Here is a 16,889-nt window from a genome sequence, read left to right on the forward strand (position 1 = left end):
TACAGTTCCTTTTTTAAAGTATTCAGACACCTTTACTTTTTCCACATTTTATTGCGTTACAGCCTTATTCTGAAATGGATTCAATAATTTTTTCCCTCATCAATCTACACACAACACCCCATAATGACATCACAATACCCCATAATGACATCACAATACCCCATAATGAGATCACAATACCCCATAATGTCATCACAACACCCATAATGACCTCACAATACCCCATAATGACATCACAATACCCCATAATGACATCAAAATACCCCATAATGACAAAGCAAAACACCCTTTGCTATGAGATTCTAAATTGAGTTCAGGTGCATCCTGTTTCCATTGATCATCCTTGAGATGTTTCTACAACTTGATTGGAGTCCGCCTGTGATAAATTCAATTGATTGGACATGATTTGGAAAGGCACACACCTGTCTATACAAGGTCCCACAGTAGACAGTGCATGTCAGATCAAAAACCAAGCCATGAGGTTGAAGGAATTGTCTGTAGAGCTCCGAGACAGGATTGTGTCGAGGCACAGATCTGGGGAAGGGTGCCAAAAAAATTCTGCAGTATTAAAGGTCCCCAAGAACACAGTGGCCACTCCTCAGTAAAAGGCACATGATGGAGTTTGCCAAAAAGACGCATAAAGGACTGTCAGACCATAAGAAACAAGATTCTCTTGTCTGATGAAACCAATATTGAACTCTTTGGCCTGAATGCCAAACTTCAAGTCTGGAGGAAACCTGGCACTATCCCAACGGTGAAGCATGGTGGTGGAAGCATCATGCTGCGGGGATGTTTTTCAGCGGCAGGGACTAGTCAGGATCGAGGGAAAGATGAACGGAGCATGGTACAGAGAAATCATTGATGAAAACCTGCTCCAGAGCGCTCAGGACCTCAGACTGACGCAAAGGTTCACCTTCCAACAGGACAACAACCCTCAGCACACAGCCAAGACAACGCAGGGGTGGCTTCGAGACAAGTCTCTGAATGTCCTTGAGTGGCCAGGCAGAGCCCGGACTTGAACCCGATCGAGCATCCTTGGAGAGACCTGAAAACAGCTGTGCAGCGACGCTCCCCATCCAACCTGACAGAGTTGAGAGGATCTGCAGAGAAGAATGGGAGACTCTCCAAATACAGGTGTCCCTAGCTTGTAGCGTCATACCCAAGAAGACTCGAGGCTGTAATCGCTGCCAAAGGTGCTTCAACAAAGTTCTGAGTAAAGGGTCTGAATACGTAAATGTGACATTTCAGGTATTTATTTTATTTATACATTTTGCAAAGAATTCAAAAAAAATTGCTTCGTCTTTATGAGGTATTGTGTGTAGATTGAGGGGTAAAAAAAACAATTTAATCAATTTTAGAATAAAGCTGTAACATAAACATGTGGAAGAAGTCAATGGGTCTGAATACTTTCCTGAATGCACTATAAGTGGACATTCCAAATAAATAACAATTCCTGTGCTAATATCCTATCTGATTCCATGCTGCATTTCATTTGACAATAGCTAAATTGATTGGTTATGCTTGAAGATTGGTTACTGTATGCTTGAAGATTGATTGATTGGTTATACTTGAAGATAAATTGATTGGTTTTAAGCTAGTACACTTGAAGACCAATTGTTGAATCTTTAGCGTGATATAATACTCCTACCTTACTTCCTCAATGGAAGGTCTTTGGCTGAATACATTCTAGTAAACGAGCAGAAACATGGATTCAGTAGCAGTCTTTCTTTAGGGCTGCAGTGTTTTTCTTGGCTCAGGTTGTGTGTGTGTTTTATTCATGGAGCAACAAATCAGATTTGGTAAAGCTAGAGGAGCAGTAGGAATAAGAGACTTCCTCTCTGTACCAAGGGTTGTTGTTGGCATGGCACACACACACACACACACACACACACACACACACACACACACACACACACACACACACACACACACACACACACACACACACACACACACACACACACACACACACACACACACACACACACACACAGTGAACAACAATATAAACGCAGCATGTAAAGTGTTGGTCCCATGTTTCATGAGCTGAAATAAAAGATCCCAGAAATGTTCCGTACGCACAAATCGTATTTCTCTCAAATGTTGTGCCCACATTTTTATTACATCCTTGTTAGTGAGCATTTCTCCTTTGCCAAGCTAATCCATCCACCTGACAGGTGTGGCATATCAAGCTGATTAAACGTCACAGGTGCACCTTGTGCTGGGGACGATAAAAGGCCGCTCTAAAATGTGAAGTTTTGCCACAGACGTCTCGAGTTTTGAGGGAGCGTGCAATTGGCATGCCGACTGCAAGATTGTCCTCCAGAGATGTTGTCCAACCGGCCTCGCAATCGCAGACCGCATGTGGGCAAGCTGTTTGCTGATGTCGACATTGTAAAAAGAGTGCCCCCGTGGTGGGCAGGCAAAAACTACAGACAACGAACACAATTGCATTTTATCGATGGCAATTTGAATGCACAGAGATACCGTGACGAGATCCTGAGGCCCATTCTCGTGCCATTCATCCGTCGCCATCACCTCGTGTTTCAGCATGATAATGCACAGCCCCATATCACAAGGATCTGTATCCTGGAAGCTGTAAATGTCCCAGTTCTTCCATGACCTGCATACTCACCAGATATGTCACCCATTGAGCAGGTTTGGGATGCTCTGTATCGACGTGTATGACAGTGTGTTCCAGTTCCAGCCAATATCCAGCAACTTAGCACAGCCATTGAAGAGGAGTGGGAGAACATTCCAGAGGCCAAAATCAACAGCCTGATGCAAATTACATTTGTCGCACTGCATGAGGTGGTCACACCAGATACTGACTGATTTTTTCTTAAGGTATCTGTGACCAACAGATGCATATCTGTATTTCCAGTCATGTGAAATCCATAGATTATGTATGGCCTAATGAATTTATTTCCATTGACTGATTTCCTTCTATGAACTGTAACTCAGTAAAATATTTGAAATTGTTGCATGTTGCGTTTATATTTTTGTTCAGTATACACACACACACACACACACACACACACACACACACACACACACACACACACACACACACACACACACACACACACACACACACACACACACACACACACACACACACACACTGAAGACATTGTTCAGGCATTTAAATACTATTTTGTCAAACATGCTTGTCTCATTCATTCCTTTGTCATTCATCTTTTCAAGATTTTTGTGGACCTCTGTGAGTTGCTATCAGTCATGACAGAACAGTTGTTTTCTCAATTTCTCTACTAAAATGTTGGACACTGTACAATACTGTATTACAGTACTCCTCTATACTATACTCTATTACAGTATTACTCTATACTATACTGTATTACAGTACTCCTCTATACTATACTCTATTACAGTATTACTCTATACTATACTCTATTACAGTATTACTCTATACTATACTGTATTACAGTACTCCTCTATACTATACTCTATTACAGTATTACTCTATACTATACTCTATTACAGTATTACTCTATACTATACTCTATTACAGTACTCCTCTATACTATACTGTATTACAGTACTCCTCTATACTATACTCTATTACAGTACTCCTCTATACTATACTCTATTACAGTACTCCTCTATACTATACTCTATTACAGTATTACTCTATACTATACTGTATTACAGTACTACTCTATACTATACTCTATTACAGTACTCCTCTATACTATACTGTATTACAGTACTCCTCTATACTATACTGTATTACAGTACTCCTCTATACTATACTCTATTACAGTATTACTCTATACTATACTGTATTACAGTACTACTCTATACTATACTCTATTACAGTACTCCTCTATACTATACTGTATTACAGTACTCCTCTATACTATACTCTATTACAGTATTACTCTATACTATACTGTATTACAGTACTACTCTATACTATACTCTATTACAGCCTTCCCTGTAGCTCAGTTGGTAGAGCATGGTGTTTGCAACGCCAGGGTTGTGGGTTCGATTCCCACAGGGGGCCAGCACAGAATTTTTTTTAATGAAATTGTATGAAATGTATGCATTCACTACTGTAAGTCGCTCTGGATAAGAGCGTCTGCTAAATGACTAAAATGTAAATGTAAATGTAATTACAGTACTACTCTATACTATACTCTATTACAGTACTCCTCTATACTATACTGTATTACAGTACTCCTCTATACTATACTCTATTACAGTACTCCTCTATACTATACTGTATTACAGTACTCCTCTATACTATACTGTATTACAGTACTCCTCTATACTATACTGTATTACAGAATTACTCTATACTATACTCTATTACAGTATTACTCTATACTATACTGTATTACAGTACTACTCTATACTGTACTATACTGTATTACAGTACTACTCTATACTGTACTATACTGTATTACAGTACTACTCTATAGTGACTTTCAGCAGTGGTTGTTAAATATTTTTTTATAACAAATATGTGTGATGTGATGTGTCGTGGCGTGATTTTTACACATTTTTCCATATGGCTGCAAGAAAATGTTGCTGTTTTAAAGCAAATTTCCTGCAATTCTACACATTTTGCCATGGGGCATAGTGAAAAATGTGCCGTTTTATAGCTAATGTCATGCTATTCTACACATTTTGCAATGAGATAAAATGTTGCAGTTTAAAAGCTAATTTCCTGCTATTCTAAAAATTAAAAAAATTGCCTTAGCTTATGACTTGTACATATGCTATCTGGGGAAGTGCGCCTGACCTCCAGGGGTTCCCCAACGAGTTTGGGACACCAACAGCCCCTGGGCCCCCCTGCACTTCAAGGCTGCAGCGGTGTGTGGAACTCCACTGTAACTCTTATCCTTTTTACTGTTACACTGTAATCCTCCATAACATAAAGGCTGCCAACTCAGTTACACTGTAATCCTCCATAACATAAAGGCTGCCAACTCAGTTACACTGTAATCCTCCATAACATAAAGGCTGCCAACTCAGTTACACTGTAATCCTCCATAACATAAAGGCTGCCAACTCAGTTACACTGTAATCCTCCATAACATAAAGGCTGCCAACTCAGTTACACTGTAATCCTCCATAACATAAAGGCTGCCAACTCAGTTACACTGTAATCCTCCATAACATAAAGGCTGCCAACTCAGTTACACTGTAATCCTCCATAACATAAAGGCTGCCAACTCAGTTACACTGTAATCCTCCATAACATAAAGGCTGTGTCTGTCTGTCTGTCTGTCTGTCTGTCTGTCTGTCTGTCTGTCTGTCTGTCTGTCTGTCTGTCTGTCTGTCTGTCTGTCTGTCTGTCTGTCTGTCTGTCAGTGTAACTGAGTTGGCAGCCTTTATGTTATGGAGGATTACAGTGTAACTGAGTTGGCAGCCTTTATGTTATGGAGGATTACAGTGTAACTGAGTTGGCAGCCTTTATGTTATGGAGGATTACAGTGTAACTGAGTTGGCAGCCTTTATGTTATGGAGGATTACAGTGTAACTGAGTTGGCAGCCTTTATGTTATGGAGGATTACAGTGTAACTGAGTTGGCAGCCTTTATGTTATGGCAGCCTTTCGGTATATGGCCGATGTCCTCCTCTGGTGCCAATAAAACATGCTGCAGTTCGCTCATTTAAGTTGAGCATTTTGACATCTAAAAGACAGATTGGAGTATTTTCATTGTCTTCTCTTTACAGCAATATCCATTTGCTTTCCAAATTGTTTTTTCCGTTAAATATTGTGATATGCCTGTCTGGGTCTCTGTGCTTTTCACTGACAGACGCAACTCAACAATCATCTATTTGGTATTTTACCGTGCGAGCTGCTGAAATTGTGAGCTCTTCTGACTGTAGGCTACGCGATTTAAAACAATTAAAAATGATTATTTTTAAACGCTAATGATCCTCTTTGGCCAAATCATGCTTTCTGGTGTATTTGCCTGTTTTAATTATTTTTATTTGTATAAGTATAATTTTGGTAATTAAATGTACTTTAGGGAAAGCTCATAGTTTTTCTCTTGCCATACGGACACGCTGCCTATGGCTAGAAGTGATAGCAGACTGAATAAAGACTGCTATCGATACTAGAAAAGTACGTATTCCACCACTTCTCCTACAGTGTCCATATGAAGTACCTATGGACATTTTGTCTTTTGGTGAAAAAAGTAGATGCACATCATGATGTCAACATACATTGTGACAGCAATAACGTGCAAATGGACAACACATATATTTATCTCTGCCTAGAATTGACATTTTTTGAATGATCAACGATTAATGATTGGGTATTATATATATAAATATATTTTTTTTAAACATAGTTTCAATGTATTAATTCCTATCAGAGAGGAAGAGTTGCGTGTAGGCAGTGACCCACTCGATTGACTACATATCCCAGGCTTAGTAACAACTTCCGGGTTGTCGAAAAGCTTAAAACTCGACCACAATGCGCAAAAGCAGAACTGTTTGGTATGTTGTTGTGAACTTGTAGCTAGTTAGATTTTTGTTTGTTTTATATACACTAAACGGTACATCATTAAAGCTACTGATCTCATGGATGCGTTACACAGACACCGTTCTCTTCACAAGGGGACGACTCCACCATGGAAAGAAACCTACAGGAAGGTAACGTTACTTATGGAGTATTATCAATATCTGGACGGTGGCTTTGCTAACAAGTTAACCACGGCTAGTTGATAGACCCGAGGCCAAACATTGGAACATTTAGGCGTAATCTTTATCTGAATCTAGCGGAAACCAGAATTGAAATAACGCTCACCGACTTAATACCAAGGCTTTAGCTCATGAAGTGTAACTTGTTTTGATGGTTAACTTTTTTTTTCAATGTTTTGTTCCTCAGCGTTGCGTGGACAGGTTGAAGAACAGCCGATCCAGGTTACTGGAGAAGTACCGTCAGATGGGAGATGGTCAACACAGCAGCACCAAGGGCTCTGTTTTCGTCCAGGAGGTGATGGAGGAAGAGTGGAATGCGCTTCAGTCAGTCAACAGAGGGCTGCCTTCCCTGTGGCGCAGAGACGGAATGGAAGAGGTGAGGGGTTGTCAGTTGCCTACTAATGTCTGTACCTGAGAGGTAATCGTGTCGCTAACATGACACATGCATACAACTAATCTACAGCTAATTTTACATGAGTTATGTAACATGACATTACATAAAGGTGAAAAACACTATTTTTTTTAATAAGGCAGATACGTCTTCTCTACAGATGTACAGTGTCATGAAGGAGTATGATGAACTGGCAGTGTTTGAAGAAATCCAACAGGAACTTATGTCTCAAGGTAGTTTAATTCCCAAATGAATCTTGCCTGACTGTATTAGTACACACACACACACACAGCTGCACACAAACACAGACCAGAAAACAGGACGGGCATAGATAATTCTCTCTGAATGACATGCAACTTGTTCTCTCTCCAGAGCTCTCCATCATTGAGGAATATGAGAAAAGCATGCAGTTTGAGGAGCAGTACTTGAATTCAGTTGTGGAAGGGCTGGAAGGGGAAAGGCAAATCATATGTCCTGTATGTCATGTGTAAGTCTCTCCGAGATGTGACTTGATATGCTATTGCACTTGCTCTGATGTGTCCTAGTTAAGATTCTTAAACCACGGACTGTGTGACTGTCTACATTTCAGACACAACCTAGCTGTGAACAGCCATTTTACCTCCTGTCCATGTGGGCTTTACATCAACACAAGGGTTTGTATGATATCTTATACACAATTAAAATTGACCTTTTTTGTTGTTGTTGGATTATCTGTTGTGCTGATCACTCTGTTCCTCATGGTCAGTGTCTGTTCATCTCGTCTCCAGCAAAGCAACATGACCCTAGAGTCTCTGCAGTGTCTGTTGGAGAGGAGGGTAACTGAACACATGGAGGATTGTCTTCAGAACCCCGTCTTCTCCATGGCCTCCAATGCAGACAGCGCTCCAAACCTCATGATGAGCTGCAAGGTGACTGACTGGCTTGAATACATGTCTCAAATGGCAATCTCTTCCCTACATAGTGTACCTCTTTTGACCTGAACTCTATGGGCCCTGGTTAAAAATAGTGTACTATAAAGGGAATAGTGCCACCTGGGACGTAAGTTGTCTTTTATCATACTTACAATCCTCTTGTGTTTGGGAGGTCAGGCCATAATGTAACACTTAACTAGTATCACTACTACGCTCCCTACACCTACTGTCCTTGTTGTAGTGCCTCGCTTATCATGTTAAACATTCCTAATGTATTCTGATAAGTCATATTTTTGATTAAGGGGGTCCTGCAGCATGGGGTTTATACTGTTTAATTGTAGGTGACAAAGCAATTACCCTTGACTAGTTATATCATATCGTTGAATGCAGTGCAGGGTGACTGATCGTCTCGTTTCTGATTTCAGGCTTGTGATTACCTATCCATAGTTCTGTGAATCGCCCATCCTACCAGGGGAAAAGTCTGATTTTTAACCCTCCTGTGTGCGTGGGAGGATTTTTGTCCGCTGAAATAAAGACTTTATTTGTACAGTAAGATTGGGCCGTTTTTTAGTTTGAATGGTATTCAGAGCATGTCTTAAAGACTTACGTTACAAGGGCACAATGTAGTCACGGCAGGACATTGAGCTGGCTAATGGGATGCCACAGCTCTGATCATGATACTTCCTGTTACGTGTCTCAGACGTTTCCTGGAGGCCTTCCTTCCTCCCTGAAAAGGTACGCATAGACTGCTACAACCAGCTCAATGCATGAATCAAATCCTTTTGCTATGATCACTGGCTTAATTTCTCTTCTGCACTGTTGTCCTCATGTAATGAGGGAAATGTACACAAGTAATTGACGTATGTCAGCAATAAAATCATGCTTAACCCACTCATGTCATGTCTCACTGCCTTTCCTGTGGCTCAGTTGGTAGAGCATGGTGTGTGCAACGCCAGGGTTGTGGGTTCGATTCCCACGGGGGGGCCAGTATAAAAAAAAAAAAAGGCATGAAATGTATGCATTCACCACTAAGTCGCTCTGGATAAGAGCGTCTGCTAAATGACAAATGTAGATGTGTGGTCAACATTGATACTAACCTAACAGCCTTTATTAACCTCAGTTGCAGCAAAATGGTTCAATATGAAATTAAAAGCTGCAGAAACATCAAATGCAATAACTCTTGCACCTATTCTTCCCCCTCCAATTAGATTGGAAAAACAAATGGAAAATATTTGGAGGGGGTGGTGTCTGAAATGTAAACAGAACACACTAATTACATTTGATAAAGCCACTGAGGTCATCCAGGAACTTGATGTATTCTTGATGCTCCATGGCAGTGCTCAGCTCCATCAGTTCATCAGCAAATGTGTTGTCAACCCCCCGGTCAGCCAGGAAGTCCATCAGGTGGTCATACAGAGCCTGAAGTGAAAGACAGGCCAGTTTGAAGCACCTAAACTCAGGGAAAACCTATAAGCCGGGCCAAATTTAAAGTAGAGCAGCCTTCCTGAAAATGTCCTATTGTAGGCAGTAAAGTAATCGTAGATGAATAATAGCCTGGGTACCAGTCTTTCTGCCCTCTTGGCAACAGGCTAGAATAATGAAGTATCAGTAATGATATTTAGATATGCTGAGGGGAAGACCATGAGCATCAGCTCTTACCCAGTCCAGAGCGTCTGTGTTGAGAGTGTATGACGTTTCCTTCCACTCTCCATCTCCCTCTGGCTGAAAACTGACCTCACGTATGGAAAAAATGTCGCTCTCCTCTTCCCCTTCACCGTGGCTTACCTGAGAAATCAATTTAACCCAACATTGTTAGATTTATTACTTAATGTGGTAAGGAACAAATCAAAGCCTGCTTCCCAATAACTCTTCTATTAATGAAATGTTTCTGGACCATATAGCCAATGATGATTCACTTGTAGGATATCTTACCTCATCTTCGGGATAATGGCAGTCAAACACCAAGGAATGTTTTGCTGCTGGTTTCGTCACCTCGACAACAAAGTTGGGTGTTGACACGTCATCTGGCTGTTAGGAAACACACAAGGCTTAGCGTTGTAACAGCTGGCATGGACAAATTCATATAGCGATAAATGTTACTATGTATATACAACTAAAATAGCAAAAAAGAAAACGTCACTGTCAACTGCATTTATTTTCAGCAAACTTAACATGTGTATGAACATAAGATTCAACAGCCAAACTGAACAAGTTCCACAGACATGTGACTAACAGAAATTGAATAATGTGTCCCTGAACAAAGGGGGGTCAAAATCAAAAGTAAGTCAGTATCTGGTGTGGTCACCAGCTGCATTAAGTGCATCTCCTCCTCATGGACTGCACCAGATTTGCCAGTTCTTGCTGTGAGATGTTACCCCACTCTTCCACCAAGACACCTGCAAGTTCCCAGACATTTCTGGGGGGGGGGGGGGGGGGGAATGGCCCTAGCCCTCACCCTGCGATCCAACAGGTCCCAGACGTGCTCAATGGGATTGAGATCCGGGCTCTTCGCTGGCCATGGCAGAACACTGACATTCCTGTCTTGCAGGAAATCACGCAAAGAACGATCAGTATGGCTGGTGGGTATTGTCATGCTGGAGGGTCATGTCAGGATGAGCCTGCAGGAAGGGTACCACATGAGGGAGGAGGATGTCTTCCCTGTAACGCACAGCGTTGAAATTGCCTGCAATGACAAGTTCAGTCCGATGATGCTGTGACACACCGCCCCAGACCATGACGGACCCTCCACCTCCAAATCGATCCCGCTCCAGAATACAGGTCTTCGGTGTAACGCTCATTCCTTCGACGATAAACGCGAATCCGACCATCACCCCTGGTGAGACAAAACCGCGACTTGTCAGTGAAGAGCACTTTTTGCCAGTCCTGTCTGGTCCAGCGACGGTGGGTTTGTCCCCATAGGCGACATTGTTGCCGGTGAGGACCTACCTTACAACAGGCCTACAAGCCCTCAGTCCAGCCTCTCTCAGCCTATTGCAGACAGTCTGAGCACTGATGGAGGGATTGTGCGTTCCTGGTATAACTTGGGCAGTTGTTGCCATCCCGTACCTGTCCCGCAGGTGTGATGTTCGGATGTACCGATCCTGTGCAGGTGGTGTTACATGTGGTCTGCCACTGCGAGGACGATCAGCTGTCCATACTGTCTCCCTGTAGCACTGTCTTAGGCATTTCTCAGTACGGACATTGCAATTTATTGCCCTGGCCACATCTGCAGTCCTCACGCCTCCTTGCAGCATGCCCAAGGCATGTTCACGCAGATGAGCAGGGACCCTGGGCATTTTTCTTTTGCAGTTTTTCCCCCAGAGTCAGTAGAAAGGCCTCTTTAGTGTCTTAAGTTTTCATAGTTGTGACCTTAATTGCCCACCGTCTTTTTGTTTTTAAACGGACTTGCCTAGTTAAATAACGGTAAGAACAAATTCTTATTTTCAATGACGGCCTAGGAACAGTGGGTTAACTGCCTTGTTCAGGGGCAGAATGACATATTTGTACCTTGTCAACTCGGGGATTCGATCTTTCGGTTACTAGTCTAACGCTCTAACCACTAGGCTACCTGCCGCCCTGTAAGCTGTTAGTGTCTTAACGACCGTTCCAACAGGTGCATGTTCATTAATTGTTTATGGTTCATTGAACAAGCATGGGAAACAGTGTTTAAACCCTTTACAATGAAGATCTGTGAAGTTATTTGGATTTTTACCAATTAACTTTGAAAGATAGCGTCCTGAAAAAAGGGATGTTTTTTTTTTTTGCTGAGTTTATATAAAAAGTTAATGGACAGTTTATATTAGCAGCAGAGTGCGAGACAATTATTTTTTCTCACAGTGCCAAGTATTAACTGAGACGGTAACCAGTAGCTATGCTTCCATTAACTAGTCCAGCGATTTTTTTTTTTTGTCAACATTTATAAAGTTTGTATAGAAAATAGATGTGACAATTATCTGCTTGAGTGCATTTAAATTTAATGATCATGTTGATAAAAACTGCTGGATGTAAAAAAAAAAAGTATTCAGCGATCATTTATTTAAAAAAAACATTTTCCATCATAACTTGTTGCAATAAATACATTTTGACAAAAGACAAATCAACCCGTGGTCTTTAGAAAATGTCTCCCATATCTGCAGTTTCCATTAAACACGTCAAAGATTTTATTTTGCGTCATTGCTTTTGTAACATAAAACTGGGTCAATGGAAACCTGCCTAGTGATTCAAAAAGTAAGCCATTTCATTTACATATCCAGGGAACGCATGACTGATATTTTGATGTGCCACCTGTCAAAAACAGGATCCAGAATGATCTGATTTATTTTTGGCTCGTCGGGGATGAATTTGCCATCTTTGTTCATATCAGCCTAGACTATAACCTATTACCCACCACCCGAGGAAGTCGGAACTCAAAGCACTTAGACTTTCAACTCTAAATATTATCTTATTATCTTGTTGCTCGATAGATTGATCAATTAGCCTACATGGATATCAGTAAATGTAATGTCGTACAGAAACTATCCAGCGCTAGGCCACTTGGCCTATTCGCCGTAAATGGCGCAATCCAAAAACATACTACACCGCCTACTCAGGTAGCAAAGTGGTGCCGTGAACTCAATATTAAAAGGTGATATACTCACAGAAAGCTATGACTCTTGGTAGCAAAATTACAAGATGATGTTTATGCATCGAATGGTTGTCTTATGCAATAGAGTAGGGTTCTTAGACCTCTCTCTTCATTCTGACTTGAACTGAGAGGAGTCTTTGAAGCTTGGGCTAGCAACTGTTTAAGAGATGGCTTGGTGATGAAAACCAAAACAGCCACATTCCATTCTATGATTAGTGGTGCATGTGAGATCTATGTCTCAGGTCTGATTGGGCCAGAATTGTGTGTGTGTGTGTGTGTGTGTGTGTCTCTCGAGATAAAGATAGTAGCCTGAAGGAATAGAACAAACATTTCATTTTATCTGTGAAATAACACAAGAGGCAGATGACAACAGGATGAACCCAAAGTGGCTTCTGGTACCCCCCAATCTATTCTTGGTTTCAGCTATTTAAGAAAGAGCATTGTCTGTAAAGGTTAGACTCTCAGCCCAACACTCAAGGGTGTTGGGTCGACCAGTCTCATTATTGCAATAATTAATCGATATTGAAGATAGATGATTGTTTGAGGAAATGACAAAGTCTCTCTCACTTGATTAGAATAGTCCAACAGTAGTTGCTTTGAAAACGGTCTTTCCCCCACAACAGCATTCTGAACAATATATGTCATATGCTTCTCAGAACGCATCTCTCCCTCCTCCGTATCACAGTGGGCAGAGGGAGTGAGTGGCTCACTCACATAACCAAAAGCAAAATACTTTCATAGCAAGAATCAACATAATGCACAGGCAGGCTATTACTGTTGACCAAATAATGATTTTACATTTAGAACAATCTACAGGAATGTTGTGTTGCAAAATGACAGAAAATTACTTTCATAATCAAAATGCTTCAGTAAGAGGAAGCCTATGTCTAATTTTCGGTTTATCATCATTCCAGCTCAAGACTTACCTCACTTTCTGCCGACTTCTGTCCCTGCACTTGTTCCGCCTCCTCTTCAAAGTTAGGGGGAACACTGTTGTTGATGTTGAATGTGACGGTCACTCTGCAAGGAAGGGAAGGGATCAGACAATGATTCTATAAAGAATACATTTCAAATGATGTGAATCCTGACCGGGTTAGTTTTATGCAGGTCTGCTTTTATTGATAGGACATCCAACTGTATTTGTAACAGTGTAGGTTCCGTCCCTCTCTTCGCCCCAACCCGGGCTCGAACCAGGGACCCTTGCACACATCAACAACTGACACCCCACGAAGCATCGTTACCCATCGCGCCACAAAAGCCGCGGCCCTTGCAACGCAAGGGGAACAACCACTTCAGGTCTCAGAGCGAGTGACGTCACTGATTGAAATGCTATTAGCGCGCACCACCGCTAACTAACTAGCCATTTCACATCGGTTACATATTCATAGTCAAAACAAAATGTCTGCGGTAACTGATGGGGCGGCAGGTAGCCTAGTGGTTAGAGTGTAGGGGGGTACGTAGCCTAGTGGGTAGAGTGTATTGGGGGCAGGTAGTCTAGTGGTTAGAGTGTAGGGGGGGCAGTTGGTCTAGTGGTTAGAGTGTAGGGGGGTAGGTAGTCTAGTGGTTAGAGTGTAGGGGGGGGTAGGTAGTCTAGTGGTTAGAGTGTGGGGGGGGGGGGGGTAGCCTAGTGGTTAGAGTGTAGGGGGGGCAGTTGGTCTAGTGGTTAGAGTGTAGGGGGTAGGTAGTCTAGTGGTTAGAGTGTAGGGGGGGGTAGGTAGCCTAGTGGCTAGAGTGTGGGGGGGGGGGTAGCCTAGTGGTTAGAGTGTAGGGGGGGTAGGTAGCCTAGTGGTTAGAGTGTAGGGGTGGTAGGTAGCCTAGTGGTTAGCGTGTAGGGGGTAGGTAGTCTAGTGGTTAGAGTGTAGGGGCGGCAGGTAGTCTAGTGGTTAGAGTGTAGGGGAGGGGGGGTAGTCTAGTGGTTAGAGTGTAGGGGGGGGCAGGTAGTCTAGTGGTTAGAGTGTAGGGGGGGCAGGTAGTCTAGTGGTTAGAGTGTAGGGGGGGTAGGTAGTCTAGTGGTTAGAGTGTAGGAGGGGGTAGGTAGTCTAGTGGTTAGAGTGTAGGGGGGGTAGGTAGTCTAGTGGTTAGAGTGTAGGGGGGGGCAGGTAGTCTAGTGGTTAGAGTGTAGGGGGGTAGGTAGCCTAGTGGTTAGAGTGTAGGGGTGGTAGTCTAGTGGTTAGAGTATAGGGGGGGCAGGTAGTCTAGTGGTTAGAGTGTAGGGGGGGCAGGTAGTCTAGTGGTTAGAGTGTAGGGGGGGGTAGGTAGTCTAGTGGTTAGAGTGTAGGGGGGGCAGGTAGCCTAGTGGTTAGAGTGTAGGGGTGGCAGGTAGCCTCGTGGTTAGAGTGTAGGGGCGGCAGGTAGCCTAGTGGTTAGAGTGTAGGGGCGGCAGGTAGCCTAGTGGTTAGAGTGTAGGGGTGGCAGGTAGCCTAGTGGTTAGAGTGTAGGGGTGGTAGGTAGCCTAGTGGTTAGAGTGTAGGGGTGGTAGGTAGCCTAGTGGTTAGAGTGTAGGGGGGGTAGGTAGCCTAGTGGTTAGAGTGTAGGGGGGGGCAGGTAGCCTAGTGGTTAGAGTGTAGGGGGGGCAGGTAGCCTAGTGGTTAGAGTGTAGGGGGGGGCAGGTAGCCTAGTGGTTAGAGTGTAGGGGGGTAGGTAGCCTAGTGGTTAGAGTGTAGGGGGGTAGGTAGCCTAGTGGTTAGAGTGTAGGGGGGGGCAGGTAGCCTAGTGGTTAGAGTGTAGGGGGGGCAGGTAGCCTAGTGGTTAGAGTGTAGGGGGGGGCAGGTAGCCTAGTGGTTAGAGCGTTGGACTAGTAACCGAAATGGTTGCAAGATCAAATCCCCGAGCTGACAAGGTAAAAATCTGTCGTTCTGCAAGGCAGTTAACCCACTGTTCCTAGAGCGTCATTGAAAATAAGAATTTGTTCTTAACTGACTTGCCTAGTTAAATAAAGGTAAAAAAAAAAATGGACATTTACTCAGAATGGGGGAGGTATGTTTATGTATTGTAATATTCGAAGCGTTATTTTCTCGCTATGCTCTTTACTTTTCTCCAGAGAGCTTCCTGATGAGTTTGGCTTCTGTGCCGTTCTGCTCCAGCTCCCACCCTCCAGACATCTTGGGAAGAGTCTTGCTTTTCTGGACCTTCTTCTCTTCTTTCATTTCATCAGACAGGAAATCTCCAAAGGCTTTGTCTCCTGAAACAGAGCAGTTAATAAGATAATATCTTTTTTTTTTTTAAACAGAGAAGTCATTATTAACGACACCCTAGTCCTATAGATTATTGCAGCCACCCTTGTTCCATTTCCAAGGTCACATGCGCATTGCTCGACACAGGTCCAGATGGAGGTACCATTAAGGACGGCTAGCCAGCTAACATCACACTCAAGAGCTGGTTTCATCATCAGCTCTAAAACATGCGGTCTTGCTTGATAAACCCCATGAGCTAACTTTTGACTAGATACTATAGACATTACGGTTCCATACATTAGGGGGGGGACACACATTGGTGACATTTCTTACCAATGTCGCCCCTCCAGTCAGACAGTTACATGAGAACATATGTTACAAAAGATGTCCATGTTTTACAAGCTGGTCGCAGCTATTCCTCCATTGTTTTACACACACAACTAACTAGTTCAACAAGACCAAGCAAGTGGAGGGGAGGGGGTCATTTACCTAGCTAACATAACTAGTACTCATACTACAGTAACTACCTAGCTAGTTACCTTCCGTATGTAGCGACACACATTCACAGGATACAGGACTCCGTCCTTTTGAACTGAAGAGTTTTGGTCGGTATCCCGATGCTGCGCCATTACTGCTCATCATCCAGAGAGACCGGGTGAGAGACCGGGTTGTTCCCGAGTTTGGAGAGTATAACGCCGACCTCGTAAGAGGATGGAGAGCAGGAGTCGAGGACATTGATGTTGTAGAAACTCGAACTGCGGAACTCACCGCTCGGGAAAACGTCTTTAACATGATTATAGGTTGGTCAATTTGACTAGTAAATTTAAAAAAATTGGTTTGATAAGTTCCAGTTACCAGCTACTCACGTTAGCTACTGTAGTGCGAGTACTAGTTATGCCTGGAAACACACGTGTGGAAGGACACCGTGACCTCTTCAAACTTTGAACCGGAAGTGATCACAAGGTCTAAACCAATGACTAGACCAAACACGTTTTGCAGTAAAAAAAAAGTATTAATAGTCAATACATACATGTAATGAAATATTTCTAATAAATCCAACAACCGTGTGTTATGATAACCCGCTGCAGAACGCAAACATAACGGTTGTTA

The 16,889-nt window shown here is 42.7% G+C and overlaps 2 protein-coding genes across 3 annotated transcripts; one reads left to right on the plus strand and one right to left on the minus strand.

Moving 5' to 3' along the window:
• The first annotated feature begins 6,434 nt into the window (after nt 1-6,434).
• On the plus strand, nt 6,435-8,877 carry rpain (RPA interacting protein). Of its 2 annotated transcripts, none has more exons than XM_029699564.1 (7): nt 6,435-6,632; nt 6,868-7,056; nt 7,211-7,304; nt 7,444-7,558; nt 7,661-7,724; nt 7,839-7,979; nt 8,408-8,877. In XM_029699564.1, the coding sequence occupies exons 1-7, from the start codon at nt 6,561-6,563 to the stop codon at nt 8,435-8,437; spliced, it is 705 nt and encodes a 234-aa protein (XP_029555424.1). In that variant the 5' UTR covers nt 6,435-6,560; the 3' UTR covers nt 8,438-8,877. The 2 variants fall into 2 exon arrangements, with proteins under 2 accessions (XP_029555424.1, XP_029555425.1); XM_029699565.1 differs by having other exon boundaries at nt 6,436-6,632; nt 7,232-7,304.
• A 187-nt stretch (nt 8,878-9,064) lies between these two features.
• c1qbp (complement component 1, q subcomponent binding protein) lies at nt 9,065-16,725 on the minus strand. The gene is made up of 6 exons (XM_029699566.1): nt 16,319-16,725; nt 15,637-15,787; nt 13,533-13,626; nt 9,915-10,010; nt 9,642-9,767; nt 9,065-9,401 (listed from the first exon to the last, which is right to left on the minus strand). Exons 1-6 carry the CDS (start codon nt 16,569-16,571, stop codon nt 9,252-9,254), a joined length of 870 nt encoding a protein of 289 aa, XP_029555426.1. The 5' UTR covers nt 16,572-16,725; the 3' UTR covers nt 9,065-9,251.
• Between the last annotated feature and the right edge of the window lie 164 nt (nt 16,726-16,889).

This window comes from Salmo trutta, chromosome 19, assembly GCF_901001165.1.
Source record: "Salmo trutta chromosome 19, fSalTru1.1, whole genome shotgun sequence".
In the NCBI taxonomy this organism is placed as follows: Eukaryota; Metazoa; Chordata; class Actinopteri; order Salmoniformes; family Salmonidae; genus Salmo; species Salmo trutta.